Genomic DNA, 22,884 nt, shown 5'->3' on the forward strand with positions numbered 1-22,884 from the left:
GGAAGTCAAAGGCGGAATCTCCCGAGCAACCCGGTCTCCTGTCGACGGGCTTTCAAACCGTGTGCTCCACTTGAATAAATGAGCGAAACCCTTAACCGGCCTCGAACCCTGGCACCGTTGACCCTCGAGCCGGGTAATCGCCGAAACAATTCCGGAAACGTCCCCCGAAACTGACCACCATAAATTACCGCGTCCTGGTTATTGGATCATAGCCGTGCTGGATCGCAACGCTCGAACTCGCACCGAAAATTTTGCCAACGTTCCGATATTTATGCAAATTCCCATCTTGACGAACAGATCTCTGGCAAATAGAATTGTCTGAATACTTTCCTGAATCATTCCAGTGTAATTGTACTAACTCAATACGCGATTCGCTCCGCAATTTTCCTTTGGAAAAAGAAAATAAAAATTCTACTTCAATTTATCCGGACTCGATAATCTGTTAAAGTTATTGTAGCTCTAATATATTGAAGCTCGTATATAATTCATTCTCTTTTGCGTGTCTGTATTTCTTGTAACGCCCGAGCGTCGACAACAAAGGAAAAGTAGAATTTCATTTCAGTTCCCCAGGGGAAATTAGTAACATATTTCGTAAACATTCTATTCGCAATCTTGATGGATTAACAGGGTTGTTTTTATCGTACGAGAAAATAATTTTCAAAAGAGATATCTGTGATCGCACAGATTAGGCAAGGCAATGCTTACTTCTGTCGGAACATTGAACGGTCGGAATTGTAACGAATATTGAAATAAAAACCAGCGACTCGGTTCGAACTCTGGCAAAGACGCGCGGTGTTCCCTTGAATGACTTCGATCGAAACAATACCCACTATTATTTGTTGCCGCGCTTGAATAAATCGGCCCCCGGCCATTCTCGCGCGCCGGAATCATTTGTTCTTGTAGGGCGTTCAAGGCGAAATGACGAGTCTCGAGGGTAACAGGCAAACATTGTCGAATGATTTTACCGGGAATTTGCTTTAGAACGCGGCGCGTTACCTACGAGCAGCCAGAACGGTGCGAACGAGAGAGACAGAGAGACAGAGAGAGAGAGAGAGAGAGAGAGGGGGGTTATTTGTCGCAGCGGTACCCTTCTTCGCGGAAACTCTTACAATCGTCGTAAATGCCCAACCCTTTACGCTCTCATTGTGCCGCAGGTTTTCACCTGTCCTCTTACGGTATTCAAATTTTTCGACGTTGCCACCCCCGAGTTTCCCCATCTGCCCTCGAACGGTACTTTAACGATTTTCCGTTTGTTTAAACAATACCCCGAAGCATAAACTCTGTGGAGATCCCGTGTGATTATTTCATTTCTCTCGAAAGCGAGATTGCGCTTAACTCGGAGAAGATCGCGATTCCGAGACGGAAATAACAAGTATAAGTAAGAAATTTGATCGATACAGATTTTTCGAAGCAAATATTTTCGATCGCCACGAGAACCGTGACTTCGAGCAATCTTTCCTCTCGATGTTCCACTCTTTCCTATCGACATTCGTTTAATTGTTGTCTCGATTCTCTGCGAACAGAGCGTCAAAATGCCAGGGAACTGTTGGGGTACGACGGGACCTCTGGTACACACGCTGGATCAGCAGCATCAGCAGCAGCAACAACAACAGCAACATAGCATCGCCGAAGAGCAACATCAGCCCCTCCACTCGTCAGCAACCACGCCCGTTTGGGGTATCGCCGATATAACCGTGGTGAGTAATCGTTTCAACCCCTCTCCGATCGAATCGCCGCTCGTTTTCTCTCCCTTTCTCGCCTGCTCCCGACTTCATTCACCCCTCTCTCTCTGTTTGCATCTCACCCTCGAGCCACCCTCGCGCTCCCGTTGTCTCCTCTTTTTTTTCTTTCCTTTTGATCCCCACGTGCGCCGAGTTTCGCCATCCTCTCTCGTTCATCCCCTTCCGCCATCGACAAAATGTCGCGTCTCCGTTCGGTTCAATGGACCCGTGCGCTACCTCTCGATAGTATTCTCCATCTCTAGAGCCTCGCGAGACACTTTTCTCTCTTCACCTGTCCTCGAAAAAAGATTCTCCGATCCCCTTTTCCATCGGTTAATCCCGGAAGACGATTTCTGCGACCTTGTCTCATTAATTTTCTGTCCGAACGACTATCCCTTCGCTTTGTAGCGTCCCAAGATTGGTATTGCTAAAGAGTAATAAAGCGATATAAAGTAATAGCAATATTGATTAAGAATTCTTGAGAATTCACTAAGAATTCTCACGGAGATTCTTCTATTCTGCAAGTTGAGTGGAAAAATCCCGCAGTCTAGTTCTGTGCTCAGTGATTTTTGAGATCAGTGATCTAACCGTGGACGCATTTCATTGCAGAAAGAGGAGCCAATGGAGGACAAGAACAACGACTCGGGCGTGTCGCCTGATCACTATACAAGCTCAACGGCGAACAGCAGCTTCTCGCCGAGCAGCGCTACCTCGCAAGACTCTAACACGATGCAGTGCAGCACGTTCGATTATGCCTCGCAGGGGATGTACAAGAACTGCGTTTCTCTGGCCGACCAAGCGATGGACATTGTCTCCAGCTCGGTGAAATCCTCCATCGAAAGTACAATGTTCGACGACGAAATGTTGCAATGTCCTGTCTGCGCGTTCGTCACATTTAACAGGTAACCATCAATGCAAACGGTATAAAAATCGCTGTGGTTGTTAAGAAAGTCGTAGTGCAAGGAATTGGGAGGCAACTGCAACGAAATAGACAAAATTGAGTAGAATCAAAAATGAACGGACCAAATTTAACCCTTTGCAGTCGAGTGGTGACTCGGAAGCACCGATTTAATTGTTGTGGCATTATTTCAATGAAATTGCGAAAAATATTACAAAATATTTGTAACATTGCAAAATTTGTATTCAATGGATTACTAAACATTTAAGTATCGTATGTAGAAATCGGATCAGTTTCCGTGTGAATAAAATGAAAATATTGTAAGACGGAAGAAACATTTAGTTTCAGATTGAAAATAGCGCCGAGTGCAAAGGGTTTACACTAAACCTACCACGGTCGAACTGATCGGTTATCTATTTCACAGTTATTGAAATTATAAAAACGTTTTCATAGGAAATCGCTTCTAGGAATTGACTTCTTTATTTAAGCATATATTATAATGAAAATCGTACAAAGTTTAAGTAAATTCAATCTTCTCCTTTCTATAAGACGTTTCATTTTTATACGTTTTGTGCTTGGTAGGTTTTGTGTTAAAACGGTGAAAATATTCCTAGAATTTGAAACTACGGTTTTACTATTTCCAATCCATTCACATTATTTTAACACTAAACTTGCCACGGTCAAAATGACCGGTTCTGTATTTCACAATTATTGAAATTATAAAAACGTTTTCATAGGAAATCACTGAATTGACTTCTTTATTTAAGCATATATTATAATGAAAATCGCACAAAGTTTAACACTAGGTTTACGGAGCACTAAAAATGGCTATTTTACATTACTTTATAAAAATAACATGAATGTATCGATCAAAGTTTGTAGCCATTTTTTTAATAATATATACCTAAAGAAATCAATTTGTTAAATAATTGCTCATGGATGCATTTTTACAATCTCAATATTCGCAATTTAAAAATATTAGAATCCGTCATTTGAAGTAAATTCAATCTTCTCCTTTCTATAAGACGTCTCATTTTTATATGTCTTGTGCTTGGTAGGTCTAGTGTTAAAACGGTGAAAATATTCCTAGAATTTGAAACTACTGTTTTATTATTTCCAATCCATTCAAATTATTTTAACACTAAACTTGCCACGGTCAAAATTACCGGTTTTGTATTTTACAATTATTGAAACTATAAAAATTCATTTATGGAAAATAACGGAATAAATGTCCTTGTCCAAGCATTTATTATATTGAAAATGACAGAAAATCTCAGTAAACTCAGGGTCGCCATTTTTATAAGGCAATATTTACCGGATACTGTTAATGCTTGGTAGGATTAATGTTAAAACGTTGAAAATATTCCTAGAATTTGGACCTACTGTTTTATTATTTCCAACCCATTAGAATTATTTTAACACTAAACCTGCCACAGTCAAAATGACGGGTTTTGTATTTCACAATTATTGAAACTATAAAAATTCATTTATGGAAATTAGTGGAATAAATTTCCTTGTCCAAGCATTTATTATATTGAAAATTACAGAAAATCTCAATAAACTCAGGGTCGCCATTTTTATAAGGCAATATTTACGGAATACTGTTAATGCTTGGTAGGTTTAGTGTCAAGAGAAGAAATATGTGCCTCCTGCATCTTGCAAAGCAGTGAACGCAGACGATATTGATTTCGCGTAAAAGTCATCAGTCTTGAAAGTTGCCCCCTGAAGAATTTCCCACAGTGATCGCGTCTGGATCATTAGCATCTCGGTGGTTATAATAACCGGAAACTTTACTTCAATTTTCAGAGTGACGTTCAGCGAGCACCTGTCCTTGCACTGCACGAATAAAAACGACGCACCCGAATTTGAGAAGAACGTGCTCAAGCAGCTGATGAGTTCGGGATCCCAGCCGGTATGTACACGCTCGTCCCCAATCCAGACGGAACGTTCCGAGAAGGAACGCGAAGAAACGGAAGAGCCGGGTCTCCGGGTGCCCCGCGTGAACTCGCAGGGCAAGGTGAAGACGTTCCGGTGCAAGCAGTGCAGCTTCGTCGCGATCACCAAGTTGGAGTTCTGGAATCACAGCCGCATCCACATTAAGGCCGAGAAGTTGCTCACCTGCCCGAAGTGTCCGTTCGTCACCGAGTACAAGCACCATCTTGAGTACCATCTGAGGAACCATTTCGGCTCGAAGCCGTACAAGTGCGAACTGTGCACTTACTCGTGTGTGAACAAGTCGATGCTGAACAGCCATCTTAAATCCCACTCGAACGTCTATCAGTACAGGTGCGCGAACTGCTCGTACGCCACCAAATACTGTCACTCGTTGAAGCTCCATCTGCGAAAGTACTCGCACCTGCCGGCGATGGTGTTGAACGCGGACGGTTCGCCTAATCCGTTGCCTATCATCGACGTGTACGGGACGCGACGAGGACCGAAACAGAAGCCAATCAAGCAGAAGCAGCAGAAGAAGAATGCCGACCAGAAAGGCAAAGCGGCGACCAAAGGCAACGTGCAATCATCATCGCCGCAAGTCGCATCATCTGCTCAAATAGCGCCTGTCGTCGACAGCTTGCCCACTAATCCGGTGAACGGTATAAACGGCACAAACAATATGAACGGCGCAAACAGCATGAACAGCGTGAACAGCATCAACGAGATGAACGCGATGAACGCGATGAACACGATGAACACGATGAACGCGATGAACGCGATGAACACGATGAACGCGATGAACGCGATGAACGGGATGAGCCCCATCGGAGCTCTGACCGCGGTCGTTTCGAATCAGCCGATGATGCCGTTCCCGTACAACCAACTGTTCCCCGGATTTCCTCTGGGCCAGTTCCCCGCCACCTCGGACAGCTCCGCGGAGAAGCAGCTCGAGCAACTCAAGTCCACGGCGTTGATGGATTACGCCAAGTCCGTCGGCGGCGAGGGAATCGAGCAAGAGATGCCGCAGAACCTGGTGATGAAATGTTGCGACGACGAGAACAAGACGGCGGGTAACGAGGCTGCGAAGGACACGGAGATGCTCTACTCACCGGTTCAGGAGGAGCCGCAGAATTTGGAGGCGAAGGCGGTCCCGTTGGATCTGAGCAAACCGAGCACGGCCAACCGGGTTCAGAACAAACCGACTGTAAACTCTCTGAAGGCCACGGGGACCAGCCGACGCAAAGGCAAAGCAGTGAGGCTGGATCGTAGAATGGTCGAAGAGGACACCGACGAAGAACAGCATCAGAGACCGCGCCAGTATCACCTGGCAATGCAGCAGAAGCGGCAACCGAAGAACAAGATGGAGCCGTCCACTTCGAACGGGCCGAGCTCCAGCCGCTCAAGCCCGAGCAGCCCGAGCTCCAGCCGCTCGAGCCCCAGCGGCCCGAGCACCAGCCGTTCGAGCTCCAGCGGCCCGAGCACCAGCGGTTACGGCACCAGCGGTTATGGCACCAGCGGCCCCAGCACCAGCCGCCCCACCACCAGCGGCTTCGACTTCAGCGGCTTGCACTTCAGCTGCCCGAGCACCAGCGGCTTGCACTTCGGCTGCCCGAGCACCAGCGGATTGAACCCAAACGGGCCGAGCACCAGCGGCTTGAACCCAAACGGGCCGAACTCCAGAGACCCGAACTCCAGTGGTCAGAACTCCAACGGGCCCAGCTCCAGCGGCGCGGTCGATGACGATAACGACTGCTCCAACGAGTTCAACTGCAGATACTGCGAAATCGGGTTCGGTAACGTGGTCATGTACACAGTGCACATGGGCTACCATGGCTACAGCGATCCCTACACGTGCAATATGTGCGGCTACAAGTGCACTGAGAAGGTGTCGTTCTTTCTGCATATCGCCAGGTCGAAGCACACCTAGCTCGAACCGGATGGAACCTGTTCGTTCTGGAAGTTGGAAGCTCTGGGTGATCGATTGAGGGATCTCAGGGCACGTTAGCCGGCCCCGGCGAAACCATTGTTCCTCGAGGACATTCTTCCCTGGTGGTGCATCGCCTGTCCGTTCGAGAGACGGAAGTATTTGGAATTACCTCGATCACGAGTGAGAAATCAGTACATATACGTACGTATTCATTGGTACTATAGATATAGAGTGGAAGATATATATATATATATATATACACATATATATATATATATACAGACATATATATATATATATACACACACAGATATATATTTTGATATACATATATACGTACATGGTGATAAAGACTGTTATAGGCTGTGGAACGAGAGTCCGAAACGGCAGCTTTTAACAGGTCGAAGAGTCGAGCAAAATAACTCGGGAAGCTCTATGGTTTTCCATTGTTTAATTTTTTTAATTGATACTTCTGTGCTTTTCTTCTCCATTGTGCGTTTTATATAGAATCCTTTCTCTATATTCCACGATCGAAAAGAAAGAGAAAAGTGCGTTATCTTGCTCGTCTCCGAGTCGGTTGAACAGATTTTTTATTTTTTTCTTATCGAGGCGAGACTCTCGTTCCACGATCAGGTTCTCTGTCGCGATGCGGACCGAATTGCAAGTTGTTCGCTGTGTACGATAATTTTTCTGAGATGAAGGGGGACGCGACGACGACAGAGTCAGAGAGAGAGAGAGAGAGAGAGAGAGAGAGAGATCGCGGATAAAGGATCGACGCGGAGAGTCCGGAAGTAAGAATCACGCGCGTCTCAATTCTAGTCGTAAGCACCGAGCTAGTGGAGACGCTGCGTGTGTCGGCGATCTCGGTGTGTGCAATCGAACAAGAGCTGTGTGCCAAGTGCTGTGACGAAATGTAACGCCATTTTTCTCGGGCTGTCGCGCGTGTCCACGCTCCTCCTGTTTCGGACGCGCGTGCATCGCGCGTCTTTTCCGGTCTTAGCGGGAACGCGGACGGCAATAGAGTAGTCGATCCCGAGAAGCGATTTTCAACGCGAAACTTCAAACGAGTTCTTAGCGTTTTTTCACCCCAGTTGACGTCGTCGCCGATTCCTCGGTGCCTTTCCTATTTTTCATAGATTTTAAGTTCACTCACTGCGATAACCTTAGCTTTTACGGGACATTTCCCCGACCACCTAGTCCTTTTAACAGTTTTTCGTTTTCATTTTCATTTTCATTTTCATTCTCATTTTAATATTTTTCTCTTTTCTTTTTTTAAGTTCACCTATTTTCGTTTTGCTCCTCCCCTCACTGACGAGAAGTGCACAGCGTTGGAAGTTCGCCGGTGATTTTTCGGTTCACTCTTTTTCATTTTTAAACAACCGTCTAACTTTGCTTCTTCTTATCCGTCGACCCGTTCGGCGTTCACCGCGATTGTCTTATATACCGCGTGTTTATAATATTTCCCCCCCCCCTCCCCCCGAGATTTAGCGATAATAGTGCTCGTTCATTTTCATTGAAACGTGGCCACAGCCACTCCTGATCTTTAAGGAGGATCGATCGGATCCTTCAGCGTCGAGCTTCAGTTCTCGTGGTTTCGGCCGCGAGAATTTATCGAAAAAGAAGAAAAGAAAAAGAAAAAGAATTAAAGTGTGTGTGTGTGTGTGTGAGAGAGAGAGAGAGAGAGAGAGAAAGTGAGAGTAGTTTTCGGTGCGAGGTGCGAGTCAATTATATAATATGTATATACGGAATGACTATATTTTTGAAGAATAGAGATACCATACTATCGGAAAACGAGCAGGACTACGAATTTTGTGTTCGTTTTCTTGATTTTTTTCACGCCGACAACGAACGCGTTTCTTTGCTACCATTTCCACGGGCGACTGTCTCCACAAGAAAGCGTATTCGTAAGACTGAGAAGGGATAAAAGCCTGAGAGTTTCGTTTGCGTAATGTTTAAGTCGATGGGTGGAACTTGCGGCGCAATATGCAATGATTCTTTGTTAATTTTTTGTATTTCTTTTTTTTTTTTTGCCAAGGAAGAGAGATTTTTCACTTTTGCCTTGCACAATCTAGCTAGTACTACCAAAAAACAAAAAAAAAATATGGTTCCTACTTGTAGCATAAGCATAGCATAGGTTAGTTATAGTGTATCATCTACACATTCCTATTTTGTAAACCTTTAGATAAATATGTATGTAATCTGTAAAATACATAAATTATTTATCTAACAAAGCCTTTCTGTTTTAACCTTCGTTCCTACGACTCGTCCGACAACAGTATAACCTACGTACAGCCAACTTGTTAATGTTCCACTGAAAATATTAAAAAATTAATGAGAATTTGAGCAAATACTTAGATCATTTTGGTTGGCTTCATAAGGGCAAAGTGGGACTCTAAAAATTCTGTAAATATTTTGTAAGAAAGCCGGTAACAGAAAATTTCGTTATAGTCGGTGACAGTACAGATTGCCGGTACAAAGTTTAAAAATTAATGATTAACCTTTAGCACTCGAATGGTGACTCTGAAGCACCACCAGAAATCGTTGTGGCATTATTTCAAAGAAATTACAAAATATTTGTTACATTACAATATTTGTATTTAATAGATTACTAAACATTCAAATACTGTACGTAGAAATCGGATCAGTTTCGTTTGAATGAATTGAAAGTATTGTAAGACGGAAGAAAAATTAAATTTTACATTGAAAATAGTGCCGAGTGCAAAGGGTTAAACTGCTCGATGCAGTTTATAAATTTCCCACTTCGACCGACTATTTTATAAAGACCGGAATAAGGGAAACTCGTGGCGAATATAAGAAACAGAGATTGTAAATGCAGAAAGTAAGTATGACGGGCGACGGAAATCATGCGATTGTCGTTGCCGAGCGTTGGTAATTCACTCGACCGAGCAACTCTCGTTTGAAGCTCGCACGCATCGCGATTTCTTTTGTCGCTGCAGATATACAATTTTTCAACGAGAAAAGACCGCGCCCGTCTGTAAATAATAATGGATTATTCTCCAGACAATTTGGAGACGTACGTGACCGGCATCGAGAAGAAAATCGCGTGGACGCCGGACCTGATCGGTCCTATTTTCAAGAACAGCACCGTCGGACTGAGAGAGGTTAATTTCTTTCGCGTCAACATTCTCATCGAAAACGTCGCCACGAGACGTGTGCACGATTTTTGCGGCAGGTGCTGTTCACCCATCGGAGCGACAAGTGCATCCGAAATATGGCTACTTTCGTTCCTGATGAGCTGATCTACGAGACGGACATCTCCCGGAAGAACTTCCGGAAGTTCAACGCGGTGCTGGCGTTGATCGACGTCTCGCGGATCTTCGGCATCTACAGGAAGTTCACGAACGCGCAAAATGGAGGCAGCTACACGCTGATCGAGATCCTGAACGATATCATCGGTCGCATCATCGAGGAAGTCTACTACGGCGGTGGCGACGTCTTCAAGATCTCCCGTTCGTACCCCTTCCTCGTCTATAAAATGAAAATTTGCACGACGGCCTAGCTATTAGTATGTTTTCTGGAGCAGTAGACGGTCTGATAGTGTTGTGGAGGATCGGCGACGACGACTTCTTCTCCAGCATGGTGTACAACGTGATCCTGTATTCGCTGAGGATCCAGACAATCGTCGGGGGAATGAAGAACAAAATTCCTGTGCCAAAGAGTACGTCTTTCATCAACACATTATCTACCAACGATTATTTCCTACTTTTTTTTTTAAGTCTGTGGTCCATGGCTAAGGATTGTTTAATATAATCGTCATCACTCACCGTAATCGCAACGTAATCTAATAGTTTTGTTTAGAATTATTATATCAAACATGACTTTTAAGCTTCCGTTTGGTGCAGCACGATTACCGAAAATCCTTATTCGTTAGCTAAAAAATAGAAATGGAGGGTGAAGTTGGAGATGAGAGTAATAATTCTGATTTTGTCTTGTAATGCTGAAATACGAAGTTCTTTTACTTGTAGTAATTTTTGCACTTAAATATAATAAAAAAAAAAAGTTTGGCGATAGGGGCCTTCTTTTCATATCTCCTTATGATGCAAATGGGTTAATTAGACCCCAGGTACATAAAGTATTAACAAATCCTCACCGTACGAAACAAATACCTTGCTCATACGAGACAGTCTACTACCACTGCATTCTCTTCTTAGCCTCGTCGTCTCCGATCATCGCTAATGCTGTTTTATACGATCTTTCGGTAGTCGACATAGTGGTCTCCGCAGGCGAGATAATATTCTCCGTGATCGGCTACGACAAGGCCAGAGATTTCGTGATCGGTGGCTCGCCGGTGACGGACCTGAAGTTCGCCAAGAGGATATGCCTTTCCGGTGATTTGGTCCTGGCGTCGAGCGCGTGGGAGCATTGCGCACCTAACCAGTACGAGTACGTGATCAAGGACTCGAGCAACGTGAAGGTACCAATGATTTTTCTAGAGCCGTCGACACTATCTTAATTAGAGTGTGTTAGTGCGAAAGTTACAACGAGCGATCGGGCACGAAATTTTGCAATTACTTAGAAGACGCACCGATGATGATAACGTTTGCATAACAGATCATCAGGGTACTCGCTGTACCGATGGGATCGATATCGACGGTGAAACGAAGAAAATCTTTTCACCGGAAAGTGTCAATCTCGAGCAGGCGCGATTCCGAGATGGATCCTCCTCTGGATGATAGCAATGGAATCGAGTTGGAGGACAGATGGGATCGGCTTTCGTCCTTCTCCGGGAGGTCTCGGCAATCGATGGATCGCTTGACTGGTGTACACGGTTCGTTCCCTTCTTTTAATCTTAATCCGGTATTGTAGGTTCCTTCGTTAACGGCCAAGTCGCCGTAGACCCGCGATAAGGTAGAGGGACTACGTTACCGACAAAGTTCACGAAAAATGGTTTCACGGGAAGAAAGTTCTCGTCTTTATGTGAGAATATTTTACCCTGGAGAAGGGCTCATTCGAAAGAGCAAGGTTCAATGTAGTGAGCGTTGGTCATGATTTGATAAGATTGTGCAGATATTTGGTAATGTAAGCGTTAGAAGTAGGCCAAAAATTGACGATGTGTTTCCTGGACGAAACCGAGGGTAACGCGCACTATAAAATATCTCTAGCTTCAAACTGAGCTATACTTTGAGAAATAAAGCCGAAAAGTTTCTTCCCGTTTCAGCATGGCTTTCTGGCGTCAGAATTCATGATATTGATAATACAGAGCAAAATATGTGACAAGTTTAGTCACAGACCCGTCGGATCAACAGCAAGACGGATTTTAAGTTTGTGAACGGAAATTGTACAGCAGATACCGATTTGCTAACTCTGCAAAAGTCACGTAACTACCCTTGGCCCTTGGATAGTAACACGGATGAGGTATAATAGGAGTAGGCTAATCGACCAATGAATTTTTCTATCTCACGTTCCGGGGGCTCTAGGGCCCCTTACCATTCCATGTCACATCCTACCGTATCGGCCAGAACTAATAAAGTCGAACTAATATCCTTCAACGGCGCTGTTGCTGATTGTTTTGTGTGTGTTTTGTCACAAAACACGCCGAAACATGTACAAAACAAGCGCAAAACACACATAATGCAACTACATTCTGAGTCGGTGGTAAAATAAAATAAGATTAACATCTCGTAAAAATAACGATCTACTAAATAATTATTGATTAATTAATTCCTAACTCTTTCGAATTCTACAATTAAGATTAATCAATATTTTGCAAGACTTTTTTATAGCTGAATTTTGTGTTGTTCAAATGAAATATACACGAAAGTATATATAGCGTATTTTATGGTATATTTTTTATCAGATTGGCCCCGTTTCCGTGGATCTAGTTCCAACATTTATCGTAGGAAAACGAGTTGTTTTTGTGAAACACGAAACCACACATGGTGATTGGCCTACTCCTATACCTTGTTTGTGATAATAACGAGTTGAACGTTTCCAGCGGCCAGAATCTCGATGATCGAAGCGCTGAAGAAACGCCTGGGTAAGCACTTGGAGACGTACATAGTGAACCCGGTATTGTTCCAGGTATTTAGCATATTCTAATGTATTCTAGGATATTCAACAATTTAACATCGCTACTCGTTGCTAAACGATTCCAAACGAATCTGAATTTCGATCAACCTGTTCGCAGATCCAGAACGAAGAACCCTTGCAGCACCTCACGGAAGTGAAACGGCTCACCGTGATGGTCGTGAACATTATACCGAGCCAGTGTTCCGTGCACGAGCTGATTTCGTTGATCGACGAGCTGTTCACGGTTTTGTTAAAGTATTTCTCTTGAAGCACAAGGGTCGGTCCACGCAACTCGGACAAGAACTCTACGTCAACATACAAAAAGAAGCTGAGCTTTTGGGGATGACCGCGTGGCAATTTCGGATGTCCCTACGATAGTTGTATCTCGTCCGAGTTGCGCGGTGCGATCCCGTGTAGGATGGACAACGTCTCTCGCGGCTGGCAGAGATTGCACGCGTAATGGTCACATTCAAGCATAGTCAGCAAGTACTCGGGGTGCGTCTGGACGACGAACGTCTACACCAAGGACATTCTTTTCCACATCGTGTTCGGGATGAGTGGCTACGGGGAGTTGGATAAGATAAACACCGCGAAAGGTGGGGTGCTGTCTGCTCCGCAGATCCTGAACGAGGCGAAACGCGTGGTCGGCGTGAAGAATATCTTCATCGGTCTCGCAACCGGTAATGGAACAGTTTGTCGATCGCTGAATTGAAGTTCTAAAGCGTAACGCCGACTTTGCGTCGTGCTGAAATCCGACAGAGTTCAATTCTCAGGCACACGATTCGTTCAGGAATGGCTTTTTGCGGAGTGGTCGGACACATAGTCAGAAAGGAGTACATGGTCTTCGGGGTACCGGTGGAAAAGGCCTCGACGTTGATGTCGTTATCTTTCGGCAAGGTATCATCCGACCTTCTCCGCTCGCTTCGAATTCGTTTCCACGGGAACGCCTGTTCCAGGTCTCCTGCGACTACGACACCGTTCTGCACAGTTCCGTCAAGATGGACGCATTCCGATCGCGGGGCATGAAGATGCTCAAAGGAATCGGCAAGGCGCACGTCTACGAGATTCTCAGCGCGGAAACGTGAGACAAAAATACGATTTTCGGTAGATACAGTAATCATCAACTTTTCATCGAAATTAAGAACTCCCTGGAGCATATCCGAGCATGACCTGTCGACCATCAACTACGTCTACCCGATGCTCGGCCGATCGAGGGACTTGGAGTTCTTCAAGGATATCTTGGACGACATCGGAGTGCCGGGGAAAACCTATTCGGGGATGGTCATCGAGGTTCGGTCCTTGCAAGGGCGCGAAAACTGTTTAGAACTTTCAGGCCCGCTGTGCACATCCGTTTTTTGTTTAACACGTTACGTGCCACGTGTACCACCGATGGTACACACAGACATATTTATTTAACGCCCAAACATTAAACGGCCTGAACGACAAGTCAAGCAAAAACGGCTTGGCACGGAACGTGTTAACGTACGGTGGTTTTTCATTGCCGGAATTGACCGACGAAATGACGGACGCGTGCTTTGATTGATATACGATCGTGCACTTAACAACTTGTGCAACATGAACGTGCGGTACCGTAATTGTCTACAGCGGGCCCGAACAGAATTCCGTTGTCTAACAGTTTGAAACCCTGATTTAGGGGGCCGAGAGATCGGGCAAGTCGAGACTCCTCGACGCGTTCGCCGCGGTCGCCCATAACCGGCAATTGACTCTGCTGAAGCTGAGCGTGCGCGAGTCTTTCGCGGAGAAAGAGTTCTCGGTGCTGTACCAGCTGCTTCTACAGGTAATTGAGGTTCCACTGGATCTCCTCGATCCGTTCGATCGAGTCCGATCGTTTTGAAGAACGCGTTGTCGTCCAGCTGTTCGGCGCGACCGACTGCACGACGATGCACGCCCGCGAGAGGATCGTGTCGAACAAGTTGACCACCGTGATACCCCCCCGCCATTTTTGCTACTTGAACGCCATGATGAAGGTTCACTTTCCTCTGTCGAAAGAGTACAGCAAGTACTCGGATTGGGAGCGTCACGTGAAGACCATCGACATCTTCAAGATAATCATGGGGAGGGTACGGTAGAGCCCCGTTTCATTCGAACTCTATTTCTACTACCTCGAACCCGCTCTACTTTCGCGTCGCAGATCGAAGAAAACATCTGCATCCTCCTCGACGACGTGCAGAACATGGACGTGCTCTCCTGGAAGTTCCTCTCCACCGCCATGGAGAACGATAACGTGATCGTAGCGATGACGTTGATGGAGCCCGTGTCCTGGGACAATGTGTCTCAGGTGCAGCAAGAGATTTGCCAGGACAAGAGGCTGATGAACAGAACGCTGCTGGAATTGGAGCCACAACACATCACGGCGTTCGCCTGCCAGTACTTGAACGTGCTAGCGATCCCGAAGGCTCTCAACAGGCGAGTCGAACGCGATTAGGATAGAGCATACTTCGACACCGAACGGGTTAACCAGTCGTTTCGTTCAGGACGCTTCAGAACCGCGGCAAGAAATCGATCGCCTGGTGCGAGGCGTTCCTGACGTCCGTCTTGCAGATCCGCGCGATCGAGTTCATCAATCTCACGACGACGGACCAAAGAATCCTTGACCTTGTCTTCCCGGATAGCAGCCTCTTGACCAAGATACCTATCAATATGACGCCGGAGGAGGTCGCTCCGCCTTTGAAGTGGACGCAAATGAGCACCGTGAACGTTTGCGTGCGGTCCCGGCATCACAGAGGCACCGTCGAGACCAATCGCGACGTTATGGGTGATTTATCGTTCAAAGTTCCCGCCATTCTACATCCGAATTTCGAGTAGTTCTTGTACACCCGTCGAAATTTCCATTCGCGATACAATACCTCTTCGGATCCATAAAAGTAACGAGAATATGTCTGTCCAAATGTTCAGCCATTTTCTAAGTAGTATATACCGAAAGAAGATACATTTTTACAGTCTCAATAATTAATAGTAAATTGAAAATATGGCTGAACTTGAGAAAACCCCCCCCCCCCCCTTTCCTTTCAACACATGACCTACGCCATTCTATTCGTTTTGATGTGCTGAACATAAAATGTATTTGTCATTCTTGGCGCAAATGAATAATTTTAAATGAATTTAATAATTTAAAAATGAATCTCGAAAACTATTCATTTGCGCCAAAAATGACAAGTACATTTCGTGTTCAGCATTTCAAAACGAAGAGAATGGCGTAGGTCACGTGTCGACGGGGGGGGGGGGGGTTTCTTCAGTCTTAACGAAAATATTTTGGAGAAGACATTGAGTATTCTCACCGCTTGCCCCTGTTGCGATTAGGTTTCAGGATCGACATATACAACAGGATGAATTCCTACGAGCAAGACTTCGTGAAGTGTGTGGCCACTTTGGGCGAAATTTTTCCGCGCAGCATGGTCTCTACCGTGATGGTGAACGCCGCGCCGCTGTACACGGGCAAAGGAAAGGGTTCTAATCGTTTCTACAATGTATTGAGATTTCTAGTAATATCCGGATATCTTGGTGCAAGAACGTTCTCTCTTTTTCAGCCGTGGCACAGTTGATACGATTGAGAATCCTCGAGTGCGCGACGATCCAGAGGAAGCACTTGCACGTCGACGAGTCGATGTCCTTCCTGTACAAGAGACGGAAAACCTTCAGCAACATGCACCACACGATAAGCTGTCACTGCCAACCCATTCGTTAGTCGAGCCGTACAGAGTTCTCTTTTCGAATCTCGTAATCGACAATTCTGATTGCAGGAGTTTTCGCGCCAAAGGCTTTACCATCGTACGCCCACTGCCAGTACTTGGAGTTCACGATACCGGCATATCGCAAGCTTTTCTACAATATACTGCAGGTGCACGAAAGGAAAGACTACCACACGAAAGCGGTGGCCATCTTGGAGCGGGACATCCACAGGTGCAGCACCTGCGGCGGTGGCAAGTTCCTCGCAATTTTCTCCAAAGAGGACGTTCCGTCGGAGTCGCCGGTCTAGTTTTTCTTTCTGGAGAAACCTTGCTCAGCTTCTTTCTCTCTTTCCTCCCATCCTCATAATCAAACTGCGGATCTTTATGCGAATTCCCAGTTGCGAACGTATCTCTTGTTCGCTGGTGGCTCTCCTCTAACAAAAATCAAATGAGGAACACTCGGTTTTGTACATATTAACACTTTTCCTACCGGAAGCCTATTAACAGGATTTTTAATATTAGGGGGACCCATAAGTAATCTATTATTTTGCTAATCTAAAACAAACTTTGTAGCAAATTCAAGCTTTTCTTGCTTAATTTATTATACAGGGTGTCCCACATAAATGGGAACACCTAAATATCTTTCGTATTTACAGTCCTATCAAAAAACTTCAGAGGACAAAGTGACACTATTGCAGGGGGCAATATAATGGTGAAGAAAAAATTTTTTTTGTCGTGTTTTTTAATGAAATTTCAAGGTCACCGATGTTTTTCTTGGTTTTCCAAGGTCTCCTTCATTATCAAGGACAGTTTGCCATCTTTCCTGCAAATTTTCAATCCCCCTCTTATAGAAATCCAGGGTTCAAGCAAAATATGACTCAAGGTGCCTCCCAACATCTTCTACAGAATGTTTTATTTCTTAAATAATGCTCCAGAGATCTGAACAGATCAGAGGGAGCAATATCCGGTGAGTACGGGGGCGCGGTCAAACTTCCCATAGCAATTCTTTGATTTTTTCCTGAGTGAGTTTCGCTGTATGGGGACAGGCATTGTTAATTTGCAGTATTACACCTTTTCTATGGACTAGAGATGCCCTCTTTTTCAATAGTTCTGAATACAGCCGTTGTAATTGCTGACAACACAACGGAGCAGTAACTGTTTCTCCAGGTTTCACAACAACTCAAAGTGAATTATGCCACGACAGTCCCACCAAATATACAGTAACACCTATCTAAGTGATAAGCTAGGTTAGGGGTTGATATTGCGGTTTGATTTGCAGAAAGCCATTGCATTTTTCATCTGCGGTAACGATTCTGTTAAGAAATGGATCTCTACGAAATCTGGATAGCAATGAAGTGCAAATTGATCGACGAATATTCTTGTTGGTCTCAGATAATTGATGCGGTACCCATATTTCTTGCCTATATGCCTTTCCCATTTCGTGTAGGTGCCTTTGTATAGTTGACCATGCGGACCCAAGGCTTCTCGATAAATCTTGTATACTCAATTTTGGATCAGCTTCCACTAGAGATTTTAGGGTGTCATTATCAAATTCAACGTCCACTTCGAGGCATGTCAGAGAAATCATGATCACCAGCAGGAAACCTTCTGAACCAACCTTGACACTTGTTGACCTTCGATACATCTCCATAAACATCGCAAATTTTCTTTATTGTTACCGTTGCATTAAATCTCGCATGAAAATGAAAAAGTATGCAATGCCGAATATGATCCTCGGATGGTACGGACGCCGCCATTTTATTACAGGGTTGTAAACAAAATTCTACTTTATAGAATATTTTGAACATAGGCTGCTTTACCGAAAACTGTAAAAGAATACGTGTTTCAACGATCGGTACTAAAGTCAAAACAAATTCTTTGCAAATAATTGATTACTTACGGGTACCCCTAATAATTGCGCTATACCAAAGAAAACCAAACTAATTTGTAACGTAATAAACTCAAAACGAAATTATTAGGTTACCGTACTATAATTGTTAGAGATTTGAGGCTTCCACGGCCCGGCATTATACAGTTCTCACATTGTTAACACCGGAGATGACTTGTTGGTTCAGGATTAAAGTTGCTATTACCGTTGAAAGATCTATTTAAAAAAACTCTAGAAAATTATGAATCAATCGCCGGTGGATAATTGTTAGAGTACTATAATTGTTAGAGATTTGAGGCTTCCACGGTCCGGCATTATACAGTTCTCACATTGTTAACATCGGAGGTGACTTGTTGGTTCAGGATTAAAGTTGCTATTACCGTTGAAATATCTATTAAAAATCTCTATAAAATTATGAATCAATCTCCGGTGGATAATGCGTTGAGAACTGTAAAATATCATCGATGGAATGCCTCGCAAAGCGAATTTCGCATTTGAACGAGAGATACGAAACGCACAACCAAAATGGCCGTGGCGAGATTTCTTGTTTATTTCACTACACGAGTGAGAATCATGCCCAGCGAAGAGCTAAAGGGTCGTCGTTTCCACCACGACAGAACGAAGACGTTCCATCGTCGACGAGCATATCGATGCAAAGGCGTAGGACGCAAAGTCGCCTGATGGATAGAAGAGAGTCGAAACGAAACGTTCTGATGCTCACCAACGGGCTAAACGATTCGGAAAGGAGGCAGAGAGACAGCAGCGTACGTAGGATCTCGGTGCTGCCTAGTTTCGACGACGTCGACGATGATGGCGGTAAGCATCGAAATTCTGACCAAGGAAACGACCTCGTTCGACACGGTACGCCGTTTCAGATGAGTTGATCTCACAGTCGTTCGAGAATCAGCTGACGGAAGACTCGAAAAAGATGGACATCCCCTGGGAAGATCGGCTGAGACATTTGACCCACCTGGACTATCGTAATTGTCGATGCGTCGACACGGTCGACTATCTCTACTCGAACATGCTACATCATATTAGGAACAGTGGTAAGGTCGACACCTCGATCGATGGAACAAACTCCACGACTCAATTTCAGTGAATGACGTTTCCGTCGACGTCGAGAAGCTGACGGAGTTCATGCTGGATCACACCGCCGGTTTAATAGCGACCGGACAGCCGATTTTCGCGACGAAGTTCCTGTCCGACACCACTGCGCAAATCGGGACCTTGAAGGCCAAGGAGCAGTTGCACGTCGACGCCTCCGACGAGGAAGCCAACAAAGCGATCGCGTTGCTTCTGATAGGTAGCAGCGTCTCTCACGGACACTCTCTTGTTTCGATATAAGACGATTGGTCGGGGCGACGTGGAACGTAATGCGAACGAGATCTGTTCATGAAATCTATTCGGCTTGACATTGTTCCTCAGTGGGTCGTCAGCTTATGGGCCCCATAAAGTTGCCCGGCAGACCGTAAAGTGGTCGGCCGTGCAGCGGTATATTTAGTTGGAAAAGGATAAAGTGTCGACCCGTCAACTTTCAAAGGAGGAAGAGGGTACAGTCATGTTGTCAAAAGAAAACAGTATTCCGTGTTTCGCATGAGCGGATCGAGTCGTTTCGGGCCCCCAGAAAGCTGAACTTGAGAAAACGCCCCCCTTCCTTTCGACACATGACCTATGTCATGCTATTCGTTTTGACATGTTGAACGTAAAATGTACTTGTCATTTTTGGCGCAAATTAATAGTTTTCGAGATATTAGCGAAAAACTACCGATACTGCTCCATAAATCCTGCGTATACCTACGCGTCCGTAATGGCGACAGCCCCCCCCCCTCTTTATTACTCCCCAGTGCGAAGGTCAGCGGCCATCGTATATAACGGGCGAGCTCGTTAAAACGGTATTCTCTGTATTACAATAATAGAAAGGTCGCGATTACTGAAAATCCATTAGTTAATAGTGTTCCTTTGGATTAGTTTCTTTTCGAGCGAGCAAACTTTACGATTCTCACATTAAACAACATAACATTCTATTATAGAATTTGCTAATAAGAGGAACTGGTGTTGGTCCTGGGCTAGTTTTTTCTTTCGAGCGACCGAAGCAAGCGAGAAATGTTCAAAGTTCTCGCATTCGACAATATTAAAAATCCCAGAAATCCCGACCTCTATATATTCTATACAGAAAATACCTTTTTAACAAGCTCACCTGTTATATATACGTTGTCGTACACGTCACGGCACGCCGTCACGGACGCGTAGGTGTATGCAGGATTCATGTAGTAGTAGTGGTAGAGTTTTTCGCGAATATCTCGGAAACTATTCATTTGCGCCAAAAACGACACGGACATTTTGTGTTCAGCACGTCGAAACGAATGGAATGGCGTAGGTCATGTGTCGAAAGGAAGGGGGGCGTTTTCCCTAGTTTTACCTCCTTCTCCCCCACCCAGAAAATTGTTTCTTTTGTTTTAGGAGACGCGTACATGGCCTACGGGAATTTCGCGCATGCGAAGAAGTTCTACAAGGAGGTGGTGGCTTTGCGAGACGGTACTCGCGTGACCCGCAAATTAATCTGCTACAGCCTGTTGAAGGAAAAGTTACGGTACAAATTCCGAGGCTTGCCGAATTACCTTCTGAACCGTGTCAGCGGTCCAGCGGCGGTTAAAAGATTGGAATCGGCGATCTACTTGCAGCGGTTGGCCACCGCCATGATGGTTAGATCGGAGATTGATCCGTCGTTCGAATCGTGTCGATGATAAAAACGTTTATTCGCAGCTGGAGCAGGAGACGAAATCGTCGAAATCGATGATCATCCGGAGCTTCGACGCCGCTTTCAAGACCTCCGGCGGCTTTCAGGAGAAGGGGACGATCTATCTGACCGCGGTGACCATCTTTCGGAAGAATTACTTTTATCTACGGTCTCTGGAGAAGCCGATGATGGAAGCCGTCGAGGAGAAAACCAGTTGGAACTCCTTGGTGGAGGTGACCATGCTTGCAGACGTGTATCGCGTGTTCTTCGAGACAAGGTGACAAGCTTTTGTCGTTTGCGAATTTGCTTGACCAACCACGTCGGGCTTTCTAATAACTGGACTGCGGATTTTACCAGTTCACAAGAAAACTGAAACTTGAAATATTAGGGGGGCCCATAAGCAATCGAATATTTTGAAATCTGAAACAAACTTTCTACTAAATTCAAGCTTTTATTTCTTAATTTATTGTACAGGGTGTATAGAAATTATATGTCACGACCACCATAGCGTGATTCTACACCTCTAGATCGGTGGAAATCTGTTCAAAAAATTGGAAATCAAGGTCAAAGTGTCGAAAAATTTTCTTTTATTCCATTATATAGTACTCGTCACTCAAATTTTTCGATACTTACACCTTGATTTCCAAGGTCAAAATGAATTTTGCGGTGCATTTTTTTCACAGATCTCCACCGATCCGGAGGTGTAGAATCACGTTATGGTGGTCGTGACATATAATTTTTATACAGCCTGTACAATCTGCAAACTTTCAATCCCCCTCTTATAGAAATCCAGAGATCGTCAAGCAAAATATGACTCAAAGTGTCTCCTCACATCTTCTTCTTCTTCTTCTTCTTCTAATGAATGTTTTATTTCTTAAATAATGCTCCAGAGATCTGGAACCTCTAAGAGATGGGTACCCCTAATAGTAAACGGACCAGAAAAATTTAATTAGCATTAGAATCATTCACGGAGGAAAGAAAGTTCGATTTGGTTTCTGAACAATTTTTATTTTTGCATAAATATTCACCGTCTACTAATCACCCGTTCCCTAACGAAAGGTTCGTGGACGGCGAATTGCAAGAGTGCCTCGAGTTCGGGATCAATCTGTTGAAGATCTGCGGCCATTTCCGCTACAACAAACTGAAGATCGCCGTGTATCCCTGTCTGATAGAAGCCATGGTAAAACACGTTCGCTGCTCTCGCATTGGTTCGTTCGAGCACGCTGCTGTTTCAGATGTGGACCAAAAATTTGAACGGGGCGATCGATTTGCTGAAGGAACTGTATTGTTTGTCGGAAGAGGATGTCGACAAATCTGCGCTCACCTGGTACTACGCCCTCAGTTTGGAGATGCTCCTAGACGCTGGCATGCACATCGAGTCCTTCGAAACTTGTAGCTCGTACTACTGGACCATCACGAGTAAGCTCCTCGTTAACCCCTTCCAGTACTATCTATTTTGTGATCGTACTGATTAGAAATTCTTCATCGTTCAGAATTTCATAGATAAAAAAGATAGTAGATATATAGAAGATATATAGAAGATATATAGTAGATATATTGTATGCCTATGTTTTCCCCAAAGGATTTTTATCAGCTACAACAAAATAGAATTTTATTTCGGTTTAAAGAAAATTAATAACGTATTTATTAGACTCTGTTCAGAATCTTCGTCGCGAATTTGACTCGAAATTGTAGGGCAAGGAGTTAATATCTTTAGAACGTTTGAACCTTTTTCGGCAAGGCACAAACTAGAAGTTGGTCCGAGTTCGTGGACCATTTTCGTCACTCCGAGCTAGCAGAAGAAGCTCAACTTTTATTCATACTTGTTTGCTTAGGCATCAAGGTTTCACAGCATTTGTATATATGAATAAAATTAATGTATTACATGTAGGGGTTTTCAAGAACTCGAGAGTGATTGCCAGAACGAAATCTAAGATTTCAGGTTTGTTCTTTCTCTCAGCTTGCCTTTTCTCTTTCGGTCGGTCCTGTACTTGATACATTCTTATACTCGCGATCAGTGCTGGATTAACCAATAAGCGGGCGCCATAGGAATTTT

General features: G+C 44.6%; 1 protein-coding gene across 1 annotated transcript; it reads left to right on the forward strand.

Annotated features, from left to right (window-relative positions):
* Positions 1-1,532: 1,532 nt before the first annotated feature.
* On the forward strand, positions 1,533-6,481 carry Hb (hunchback). Its single transcript, XM_076801927.1, has 5 exons — positions 1,533-1,697; positions 2,331-2,623; positions 3,958-4,003; positions 4,244-4,311; positions 4,360-6,481. The coding sequence occupies exons 1-5, from the start codon at positions 1,533-1,535 to the stop codon at positions 6,479-6,481; spliced, it is 2,694 nt and encodes an 897-aa protein (XP_076658042.1).
* The last annotated feature ends 16,403 nt before the right edge of the window (positions 6,482-22,884 follow it).

The sequence above is a fragment of the Halictus rubicundus genome, chromosome 2 (assembly GCF_050948215.1).
Source record: "Halictus rubicundus isolate RS-2024b chromosome 2, iyHalRubi1_principal, whole genome shotgun sequence".
NCBI classification, from domain to species: domain Eukaryota; kingdom Metazoa; phylum Arthropoda; class Insecta; order Hymenoptera; family Halictidae; genus Halictus; species Halictus rubicundus.

What these genes read in the sequence shown, in the direction of transcription:
- Hb (XM_076801927.1), top strand. Translation starts at nt 1,533, where the DNA reads ATGCCAGGGAACTGTTGGGGTACGACGGGACCTCTGGTACACACGCTG. An exon ending in GTATCGCCGATATAACCGTG is followed by an intron (nt 1,698 to 2,330) that starts GTGAGTAATCGT and finishes ATTTCATTGCAG; the next exon opens with AAAGAGGAGCCAATGGAGGA. An exon ending in GCGTTCGTCACATTTAACAG is followed by an intron (nt 2,624 to 3,957) that starts GTAACCATCAAT and finishes AATGCTTGGTAG; the next exon opens with GATTAATGTTAAAACGTTGA.